At 38.3% G+C, this 12,032-nt stretch overlaps 1 protein-coding gene across 11 annotated transcripts in view; it reads left to right on the plus strand.

The window, feature by feature from the left end:
- The window catches only part of FAM13A (family with sequence similarity 13 member A), a 333,264-nt gene that overhangs the window by 118,633 nt on the left and 202,599 nt on the right, over positions 1-12,032 (plus strand). For all 11 annotated transcript variants that reach the window (XM_044946341.2, XM_044946346.2, XM_044946337.2 and 8 more), the window contains exon 5: positions 8,773-8,926. In XM_044946341.2, the coding sequence (XP_044802276.2) occupies positions 8,773-8,926 (154 nt within the window). The remainder of the gene's footprint in view (positions 1-8,772; positions 8,927-12,032) is intronic.

Here is a 12,032-nt window from a genome sequence, read left to right on the forward strand (position 1 = left end):
TGATCTGGTATTCCCGTCTCTTTCAGAATTTTCCAAGTTTATTGTGATCCACACAAAGGATTTGGCATAGTCAATAAAGCACAAATAGGTGTTTTTTGGAACTCCCTTGCTTTTTCAATAGTGCTGCGTAAATTTAAAGTATATAGCATAATGGTTTGACTTATATACTATATACATTATGATTACCATAGTAAGTTTAATAACATTCATTATCTCATATAGATACAAAATAAAAATAATTTTTCCTTGAGATAAAAGCTCTTAGGATTTATTCTGTTAAAATATTTTTATATAACACACAGCAGTATTAATTATATTTAACATGTTGTACATTGGGCTTCCCTTGTGGCTCAAACAGTAAAAATCTGCCTGCAATGCCAAAGACCTGAGTTCAATCCCTGCATCAGGAAGATGCCCTGGAGAAGGAAATGGCAACCCACTCCAGTATTCTTGCCTGGAGAATCTCATGGACTGAGGAGCTTGGAGGGTTACATTCCGTAGGATCGCAGAGAATCAGACATGGCAGAGTGACTAATACTTGCACTTTTTGTTGTATATTATATCCCAAGTACTTACCTATCTTAGAAATGGAAGCTTTTTTTTAGTTCATTTCCTGCATTAGTATTCTCTTTTGTGTTAAGTTGTTGTCTTTTTTTCTTTCTACTGAAATGTTTCAGTTCCTTTCTTGTTTCCTTTTTTTGAATATCCTATGGCTCTTTTCCTTGTGGTTACCATAGGAATTACATTTACTGTCCTAAAGTTTTAATATTCTAATTTGAATAAATACCAGCTTTACTTCAGTAACATACAAAACTTTGCTCCTTTACAGCTCCAGTTTTGGTGGAGTCTTTAGGATTTTCTCCATGTGATATCATGTCATCTGCAAAGAGTGACAGCTTTACTTCTCCTCAGTTTCAGTGTCTTTTATTTCTTTTTCTTGACTAATTGCTCTGGTTAAGACTTCCAATACTATGTTGAATAAAAGTGGTGAGAGTGGGCATCCTTGTCTTGTTCCTGATCTTAGAGGAAAAATCTTTCAACTTCTGCCCATTGAGTATGTTGTTGACTGCATGCTTGTCATATATGGCCTTTCTTATTTTGTGGTACCTTTGCTCTGTGCCCACTTTATTGTGAATTTTTATCATAAATGGATGTTGAATTTTGTCAAATGCTTTTTCTGCATCTGTTGAAATGATTGTTATTTTTGTCTTTCATTCTGTTAGCTTTGTGTTTCTCGTTGATTTGCAGGTGTTGCACCATCTTTTAGTGTCTGGAATAAATCTCATAGTATGATCCTTTTAATGTACTGTTGAATTCAGCTTACAAATACTTCGTTAAAGATTTTTGCATTTATGTTAATCAAGGATATTGGCCTATAGTTTTCTTTTCTTGTGTCTTTGTTTTGGTATTGGGGTTACTGATAATTCTTTTGAATCACTAGTCTCTTAGGTTTGCAATTACAAACCAAAGTTACAGTACTAGCTTTTAAACTAGTATTTTTTTGTACTCTGAGTGTGTTAGTCTATTAAATTAGAAAACAGAAAGTGTGGTTCCAGATCATTGTTACACCAGCACAAGCTCTTACACGCGCCCATGTATTTAGCTTTATTGTAATACTCATTTCCCCATATAGCCCTATTTACTGCCTTGTGTCCTTTCATTTCACTGTGCGGGATTTCCTTGAGCATTTTTTGCAGGGCAGGTTTGTTGGTCACTAACACTCTTAGCTTTTGTTTATCTGGGAATGTCTTCAATTCTCTGTCACTTTTGAAGGATATTTTTGCTACATACAGGTTTACTAGTTGACAGTTTCTTTCTTTAGCATTTTGAATATATCAGTCTCTGGCCCCCAAAGTTTCTGATGAGAAATCTATTGATAATCTAATTGAGGATCTCTTGTATGTGATAACTCACTTCTTTCTCATTGCTTTCTAGATTCTGTCTTTTCCTTTTCAAAGCTTGAGTATAATGTGTCTCTGTAGGTCTTTGAGTCCTTAGAGCTTCTTAGATATTCATATTCATTTCTTTCATCTTGGAATTTTCAGTCATTATTTTTCAAATATTTTCTCTCATTTCTTCTCCTGGGACTCTTATGTTGTGTATACTGACTCACTGGCATCCCATAGGTTCATTAGGTTCTGTTTGCTTTTCTTAGGTCTTTTCTTTTCCTTTATGTTTCTCAGACTCAGGAGTTTTCATTGTCCTATCCTTATGTTCACTGATTCTTTCTTCTGCCTACTGAAACCTGCCTTTGAATCCTTTTAGTGAATTTCTCATTGCAGTTATTGTACTTTTCATCCCTAGAATTTCTTTTGGTCTCCTTTTTGGGTTTTCTTTCTCTTTATCAATACTTCCATTTTGTTCACACATTATCTTCTTGACGTTTTTGACATCTTCCTTTGATTTTTTGATCCTCTTTAAGACAGTTGATTGACAATCTTTATCTAGTATGAGGTGAAGTTGCTCAGTCGTGTCTGACTCTTTGTGACCCCATAGACTGTAGCCTACCAGGTTCCTCTGTCCATGGAATTTTCCAGGCAAGAGTACTGGAGTGGGTTGCTATTTCCTTCTCCAGTTTATCTAGTATATCTTCCATCAATTCTTTTCCTAGCACATTATCTGTTGATTTATTTTTTCCTTGAATGAGCCATATTTTCCTGTCTCTGTATGCCTTGTGATATTTTTGCTGAACAGAGGTCCTTTAAATCAAATAATGTAGTAACTTTGGAATTCAGATTCTCTTCCTTCCCCAGGGTTTGCTGTTTCTAAAATTCTTGTTGACTGGTTTTTGTTTTTATTGTTATAGACTGTCTTTTTTACCAAGATCAACCTTATGTGTAACTTTAAGGTCTTATCAGGTCTGTTTTGAGCCTTTCCCTGGGCATGCACCATCATTTTCTGATTTTCCCCATGTATATGGATGTTTTTGAATGTCCTGATTTTTAATGTCTGATTCCCAAAAGTGGAAAAAGGAAAAAAAATTTTAAGTGTCAGAAAAAAAGGGTGCCAGCCCTTTAAATCTCCTAGAGGTCACTTCAGCTAAGAGGGAGGGCTTTTCAACCAGGGAGAAAGATGCAGCAGCAACGGCTGCCCACGTTTTTGCGCCTCAGATGCAACAGTCAACATTCAGAGCACAGATCCCCAGTATTTGGAAGACAAGGTCCTTTTTGCTTATCCTGGTTCCCACAATCTATATACAGGCTGCTTAAGGAATATGAGACTATCTTCCTGCCACATGAATGGGGTGGGGAAGAGTGGCTACTCTGCTATGAGCTGAAGTTGACCAGAATTAACTGTAGTTTACTGTCTGCACCTTCCCCAGATGTAAACCTTCAGTTCCAGAATATCTTGAGTTTCAAAATATTTCATCAGACAAATTCTGCTAGTGTAATTGTTGGTTAGGTAGTGAGACAGATTTCTGGTGCTTTCTACTCCACTATCTTTCCATAATCCTCCCCTTAACATTTTTTTCTCATTTGCTTTTGCCTGGGATATTTAAAAAGTGCTAAGTATAAAATTGATAAGCTTTTATCAATGGAAATAACCATATGGCAGAAAGTTATAATTGCCAAAACTTTCCAACAGACTGCTGCATCATTGGTGCAGAAGCTCTTAAGGAAGGCATGTATCCTGTTACTTAACAAGCTTCAGCCTTACATCTGACTAAAGAAAGATATTGCAATACAATGATTGAGAGTAAGTGTATCATATCAAATACCTTGAACCTAATTTCAGAATAAGACAAAATGTGCAAAAGTTTCTATTTTGTTACAACTGATGATTGTCTACTAGCACATCTCAAGACTGGCTGTGACTTTCTGGTTGAGAAAGCATCCTGAGAGGATGAAATTGAAGAGAGGTTATTTGCCCCAACATGCTTAACATATAATGATGGAACGAACACAGGAGAATAACAATAGATGTTCTGGTTCAAACAGGATAAAATTCAAGATTAAAAATTTTAAAAGTCACTGGCTAATGACATTTCTGATATCCAGCCCAGCCAATATTGGGAATCGAATGACTAAGTTTCAAAGCCTGGGAATACTTCTCCATGGTTTTCAACTTCACGCTCTTGGTTCTTGGTTCTGTCTTTTGAGACATCATTTTTGATGAAAGGCAGCACATGTTTGTAGCTGAGTAACTTATCAGCCTGCTTCCTGCCAATTGCATTTTGGAAATCTAATGGCCTCTTGTCATTTTACACCCGTTTTGTCCCTTTCATTCCAAGTTGGCAGTGTTTTTGCAGAAATAGGTTTCTCAAAAACTTACAAGTCTTCTGTGAATTTCATTGGTATTCACTACATTAGAAAAAAGACGTATCCTCAGATCTTTCCAAGATAACCCTTTCTCTATTTAAGGCTCATGCTAAAATGGCTTGACAGGCAATGCCTTTAAATTCCTGGAGGCTCTCTGGTTTAATTGAAAGGATCGGTGAGACGCACCCTTACTCACCTTTGTCTAATGGAATAATCTGAACTTTTCATGTTTCTGAGGTTTTAGAAAAGGTTCTCATCATCACACACTCAGCCTTTTTCATCAAGCTTACTTTCCGGACAGTGAATCTCTTAATTTCAGTGTCTTTTGCCATCTGTGTGGCTTCTTTGGTGGCTCAGATGGTAAAGAGTCTACCTGCAATGCAGGAGACCCGGGTTTGATCCCTGGATTGGGAAGATACCCTGGAGAAGGGAATGACAACCCACCTCAATATTGTTGCCTGAAGAATTAATTCCACAGACAGAGGAGCCTGGTAGGCTACTGTCCATGGAGTCACAAAGAGTTGGACATGACTGAGTGACTAACACTTTAACTTTCTTTGCCATCTGTAGAGTTGATTTTTAAATCAAGCCTTATTTTCTTTTTGGGTTTCCCTTGTGGCTCAGCTGCTAAAGAATCCACCTGCAATGCAGGAGACCTGGGTTCAATCCCTGAGTTGGGAAGATCCCCTGGAGAAGGGAAAAGCTACCCACTCTAGTAGTCTGGCCTGGAGAATTCATGGACTGTATAGTCAGTGGGGTCGCAAACAGTCGGACATGACTGAGCAACTTTCACTTCACTTCACTTCACTTCACTTATTTTCTTTTTACTTGGCAGTTTTCACCTCAGTTTCCCTTCTCTCCCCTGACCTCCTCTTCCCCCCGCCTCTGATTTACCATAAGTGGCAAAGAGAAATCAGGTGGCACTTTTACAGCATTGCTTGGAAATTTCTTGCACTGTCTATACAACCTTGTTGCTTAAAAATGTGCTTCCCACATAACTGCAGAATACAATTAATTGCACTTTTCTTTCTGTCAGCAAGTGAGGGTCTACCTTCCTCCAATTTCCAATAGCATGTTTCTTATTGTCTTCTGTTACTGGACACAGTGGGTCAGTCCATCATCCCTTGAAGTGCTTAGGCAATGAATACACCAAGTACTTTTGATTAAAACAGAAGTATTTATTATTTGTGACAAATTAAGAGACAGGGAGATGGCTCGCAAAACACTGTCTCCCCAAACAGGAAGATGAGTGATGTTTACACCTGTGAGTGCATACACTTTCATGACAGAGTGAGTGTAACCTTCTGTTGATAGGTGGAGTTCTAGATGGGCTTGCACAATGAGACAACATGCTCAAACATAGTCTCATGTTCAAAAATGGTAGCAATCCCAGACCTTGGCGTGGGGATTTTAACATTAAAATGAAGCAAAAATCACTCTAGGTTGACAAACTTCAGGTACCTAGTTGAATGAGGTCATGAGGGTCAGCAGAGGTCACCAATATCATTCCTTAGGCTCCAGTTAATCTGGTGGCTCAGTGCTTGAGGGGATTTGGATCCTACAAAACGACTCAAGAATGTGCTTCAGACTCTGATCTGTACCTTTGGAATAGAAATGGTAGTCTTTATGACTAATTTATTATCTTTCCTGTGGTTACTTCTCCTCCTCAATAACAGTCATTTGTTCCTGCCTTCTTTGTTCTACTTAAAAATCATTATTTACCAAGACCTAGCCTTCGTTTCCATATGAAGCCCCAGGAGGCCATAGTTCATCTTTTTCCCAGTCATCAGTAAACAGAACACAAATGGGTTCTAAAATCCATGCTCCAGTTCTCAACCTAAATTTGTCTAGCGTGTGTTGCAGCTTCTTTCATTGCCTATTATTTGACCTCACTCCTTCCTTATTGCTGTCTGGCTAGCACTTCTGAACTCTCCCCAGCAGTGTCTGTAAAGTCCAGATTTCAATGAAAACTCTGTTGAAGGCATTTAGGCTTTCTCTGTCATGCCAGTCAAATTCTTACAGTCTCCTCTCACTATCCAGTTCCAAAGACATTCCACATTTTAGATATTTGTTATAGCAGCAACCCACTTCCAGGTATCAAAGTCTGTATTAGTTTTCAATTGTTGTACAACGAATCACCACAAATGTGGTGTCTTAGAACAACAAAAATTTGCTATTTCATGCTTTCCATGGCTCAGGTGTCCAGGCACAACCTAGCTCGGTCCTCTGCTTTTGGTCTCACAAGGCTGAAATCAAGGTAACAGCTGGGCTGCATTTTTATAAGGAGACTTGAGTTTAGGTGGCTTCCCTGGTGGCTCAGACGGTAAAGCATCTGCCTACATTGCGGGAGACCCAGGTTCAATCCCTGGGTCAGGAGGATCCTCTGGAGAACGAAATGGCAAGCCACTCGAATATTCTTGCCTGGAAAATCCCAGGGACGGAGGATCCTGGTAGGCTTCAGTCCATGGGGTCACAAAGAGTCTGACACGACTGAGCGACTTCACTTTTCACTGAGTTTAGGAAATTACTTGCTTTCAAGCTCATGAGAGTTGTTCACAGACTCGTTTTCTTGCAGCTGTACAAGGACCCTAGCTTCTTACTGGCTGCGAGCTAGAGGCCTCAGGTCCACATTAGTCCCATGGTGTGTGGCACTCTCACAGGCCCTCTCTGAACGTGCAGCTTATTTCTTCAAGAGCAGAGAAGAATCCTCACTCCAGTCTGCTAAGATTGAGTCTTAAATAATGTAACGTAATCATGGGAGTGACGTGATATGACTTTTGCCATATTCTCTTGATCAGAGGCAAATCACAGGTACTGCCTACACCTGAGGGGAGTACAAGAGTGTGACTCATTGGGAGTCACCTTAGGGTATGTACCCCAAAGGTGGTATAGGAGGCTGAACAATGTCCCCCCAAGGTAGCAAGTTTAGAAGCCTTGGAAACTGTATGTTACTTTATTGGGGGTAAAAAAGGGAATTTGCAGTTATAATTAAGATGGAGACCTTCGTAGTGTGTGCTCAGTCAGTCATGTCTGATTCTTGCAACTCCATGGACTGTAGCCCACCAGGATCCTCTGTTCATGGAATTTCCCAGGCAAGAATACTGGAGTTGGTTGCCATGCCCTGCTCCAGGGAATCTTCCCGACCCAGGGATCAAACCAGAATCTCCTGCATTTTCTGCATTGGCAGACAGATTCTTTACTACCTGTCACCTCAGAGATCTTCAGATAGAGATTATCCTGGATTATTTATGTGGGCAGTGAAAGTCAGTGTCTTAGCCCCAGCCCAAATGCAATCTCATGTATTCTTATAAGAGGGCAGAAGGAGATTGGGCATGTACACAGAGGAGAAGGTCATGTGAAGGTGGAGTAAAGAGAAATTTGAAGATGTTGGCCTTGATTGAAGATTAAAGTGATGCGGCCACAGCCAAGTAATGCTGCCAGCCATATTCTCTCCCTTGAGCTTCTGTGGAGTGTATGATTTCTTTCCAGTAATACTGATGTTACTCTTCAGGCCTCCAGAGCTGTGACAGAATAAATTTCTTTTTCAAGCCACCCAATTGGTCATAGCTTTGTTGCAGCAGCTGTAGGAAATTAATACAGATGGATATTAATTGATACATCTTTGTTGCTTTTTGATGTATTTCACTGGTTACTCAGTGAGGTTAAGTATCTTAAGATTCTTGACTGTCCATGTGTTTTCTTCTATATGAGTTTGTCAGTTTGTCTTTTCTCTATCTTTTTAAAAAATAATTATTCATTTTCTTATTGATTAGTAAGACTTTTTAAGATAGTATAATTACTAAATCCTATACCCATTACCCATGTTACTAAAGAGATATTTCTTTCAATCTATAGCTTGTCTTTCCTCTCTCTCTATATATATGTATCTGTATGTATATAGTGTCTTCTGCATTCAGATTTGTATACTTTTTTTAATTATGAAAAAATTTAACATACCCCAAAGAAGAGCAAATAGTAATAATACATCTTCCATGTGCATAATCAACAACTACCAGTATTTTTCCAGAAGTATCTTATCCTTTCAAGTTTTGTGCCTTTTGTGAATTATCTAAGAAATCCTTAAATAAAGATCATATTGCTATTATTTGTGTAACTGAGTGTTTCTAACATGATAAAACACTCATTCTTTTTGTCGTAACACTTATTCTTTCTAGCTTTTGCTTTTTTAAAAAAATAAATGTTAATACTTTATGAGTAACAGTTTCTAATATATGCAAAGCATTATTGATTGCACCCATGTTAACCTATACCTTCTTCCTGAACAGCATGTACTTTTATTATTCAGCACAAGCTATTAATTCAGATCTTGGGAACTTGCCAGTTGTCCAAACAATACCTATGTGTCACCACAGAGCTTATTGAAAATCCCATGTGTCCTTTTGAGAAGGCTGATCAATCATTCAGGAAATGTAAAAGTATAAGCATGAGTCAGCTGTGCTGGCATTGTGCTATTACAAAGTAATTGCTCTCAATTTTTTCCCCTTATTTCTAGTGTGCCACCTGGGCTTGAAGGTGTGAAAGAACAAGATCTCTGCAACAGGATAATGGCTAAAATACTAGAAAATTATAATACCCTGTTTGAAGTAGAGTATATGGAAAATGATAACCAGAGGTGTGAAAACCTGGCAAGGCTTATCATGGTAAAAGTAAGTCAACTTTGGTATTTAATTTTTAGTATTGCTAATTTTGAATGATAATCATTCTGTCATAAAAAATGCCTTATGAGTATACCTTCAGATGATTATTCCTATGTTTGCTGAGTCCTTTTTATGAAATCTGTTCTTTGTGTTGTTTGTTAAACTGATATATATTCTTCCAAGACTGAAGAATAATTGTGGTTTGATGTTTCCCAGTAAAATCATCTCAAAAGCACTTCCGTGAGCCCAGTGCTGTGGTCAGTTGTGTGCAGCACATGTGTATGGAAGTCTGGTGTTTCAGCAGGGAGACATGCTTAAGCCTGTGTCCACCAGAGCTAGCTTCCTGAGTAAGCAGCAGATTCCTGAAGACAGTAGTATTCTGTCTTTTTGTCTCTCTTGTGCCTGGCACACTTCCAAGTTCAACTTCAGATTGAAAGTCCCATATATATGGTCCTTGGTAACTATCACCAGTACCAAGAGTAGTTTTAAAACTGATAAAGGAATCTTGACAATAATCTCTAAATCTTTCTATATGTTGGCAGATAATTTATAACATATCTTTTTCACATTAGGTAAATGCGTGTAAGTCTCTACAGATTTACTATTGAGAGTCAGAGGATAATCATCCAAGCCAAGTGCTTTAGGTAGGGACTAGAGGGAGGGCATATTATTTCTTTCTCGTTCATATTGAGGTAAATCCTTATGGAACTGATAGGGGAGGTTCCCCAGGAGGTATCCTGAGACTTAGCACATTACAGACCACACTATACTCTTGTTGATTCATATGGCCTTCAGTGGTAAAACTGGAGGCACTTGGTTTGGGCACTGAAGGGGTATTTTCATCTCCTCTTCCAGTTGAGGCATGACTTTGAAGAAGAAATGAAAAAAAAAACAAGGGGTATCACGTGGCACTGAACCAAAACAGCTAAAAGAAGGCCAGAGTGAGCTTTTCCTAATGAGGGCTTATGTGTGAATACAACAGACTCCCTGTAAGAAATGGAGAATATATGAGAGGAATGCATTTGATGGGAATCTTGCCAACCTGATAAAGAGAACTTTTTTTTTGCCTTTTATTTTTTATTTATTTTTTTACTTTACAATATTGTATTGGTTTGCCATACATCAACATGAGTCCGCCATGGGTGTACACGTATTCCCAATCCTGAACCCACCTCCCACCTCCCTCCCCATACCATCCCTCTGGGTCATCCCAGTGCACCAGCCCCAAGCTTTAAACTGAAATTTGTGGGAAGGGAAGAACAGTGCCCAGATACAAGGAGCTGCTTTGGAGAATATCAAGTGTAGCCTAACATGAAAGTAACATGGTAGCTGAGAAAATATAAGGGATTCACAAGAGAATATTAAAAAAAAAAAAAAAAAACTTGTATCAATTTTGCTATGAAAAATAATTTTAAATAGAAAAAATATACCTTAAATATGTTTCTCTAATTCCAATCATGCTTTCTAGAGAGTCTCTTTTCAAATTATTAAAAAATGATTGACTTTGTTTTGGCTGTATCTCTGATAAACACTTTTTAATACAACATATGTTTTAACTACGTCCGATAAGATAATATAGTAAACCTAAAATAGAATGAAAATAAATTAGTATGATTCCGTAGGCAAGACAAACTTGCTGGGATACCAATAATCACTAGAATATGCCAACGGGAGCTTAAATGTTGTGTAAATAAAATAACTCCTGTTGAGATCTTTGGAAGAGTGCCCTGTTTGGAAATACTTGAGCTGCTCGGTTTAAATATGGGCATACAAGAAAGATAAACTAATAATACTGAATGAACCAAATACGGATATCTCAGGTGGATGAATATGACTGCTACTCTCCTAATGCAGCTTTCACATCTGGCCTAGAAGCAGGTAAGTGTCATCACTGGGAACTCCATGTCTATATGTTGAACCATCATTCTGTTAAAGCAGAATATTTAATGCGGTTTTTTTGCTGATCTTGCTAATAGTCTTATCTCTCATATGGTAAATAAAGCAACAAGGGAGTGTGGTTTTCTGGACTTAATTATAACCAATAAAGATGTAGTGGAAGTTATGGAAACTAGTTTAATGGGATGGACCAGGGCCATTTTAAGATCCGTAACAATAAAGAATACATTAGCTATGGTTAAATATGTATACCTGGACATTGTTTAGAAAGCAGATTTTTTCTAAAATTCCTAAGATCATAGAAACAGTTGGAATAAGCCAAAAAGAAGCTGGATTGAAAAGGGATTGGGAGGTTCAGAGTGGTATCATTAACATACTGGAAAATGGAAGAGCAACAAAGAAAAACAAGGTTTCATTCTCATGAGCTCAGCTTTTAGAAGGATGTAGCCAAAAAGAGGAAATGGGCACAGAACAAGTGATAAATACACTGAAGTGAATGAGACATGGAACTTCCGAGCTGAGAATAAACTGAGGCTCATGAAAAGTGCTGAGACAGAGAAAAGGGTATTTAAGGAGGAAAAGTAATAAACATACCCACTGACACACCTCTGTGTGCCCCAGGGTAGGACACAAAGTGTTAGATGATGTTCTCATGTCCCTTGTGGGCTAAATGAGAATGGGGGCCCAGACAAATATAAATTTGGATTCATTTGGACCTAGGTGAAGAACTTTTTCTGAATGTTGGAATGTAGATTGCTGTTTTGTTCAGGGGTGGTCTCTATAATTGTTTGTGTCATTCTCAGTATTTTAATAATTGGATTGAACAAGCACATACTTAGCCCTTTTGAGAGTGAAATAAAGCTGGAAGAATAGGTCAGACACTGGATGGCTGGATATGTAGACCAAAAAAATGTGTGTGTGTGTGTGTGTGTGTGTGTGTACAGCCCTTCCCCTATCCTTCCTTGCTTAACAAGAAGAAAAATCACCTGCTTTATTTGAGCCTGCAGCAATGGGCTGAGGTCAGACAGGCCCCTCCCTCAGCCCCAACTGTTGGTTAAATCATAAATGGTTCATAATACTATCTTCTTTAGTCAGTGATTGACTAAATTGTGTCGACAGTGACACAATTCAGGGCAAAGAGATGAAAGGGAAAGTGTGCTGGGGGCAGATGGCTTCTAGGAAGTATTTTCATCCCTGATTACAGAAAAGAGAATGATTT

Source organism: Bubalus bubalis, chromosome 7 (assembly GCF_019923935.1).
Source record: "Bubalus bubalis isolate 160015118507 breed Murrah chromosome 7, NDDB_SH_1, whole genome shotgun sequence".
In the NCBI taxonomy this organism is placed as follows: Eukaryota; Metazoa; Chordata; class Mammalia; order Artiodactyla; family Bovidae; genus Bubalus; species Bubalus bubalis.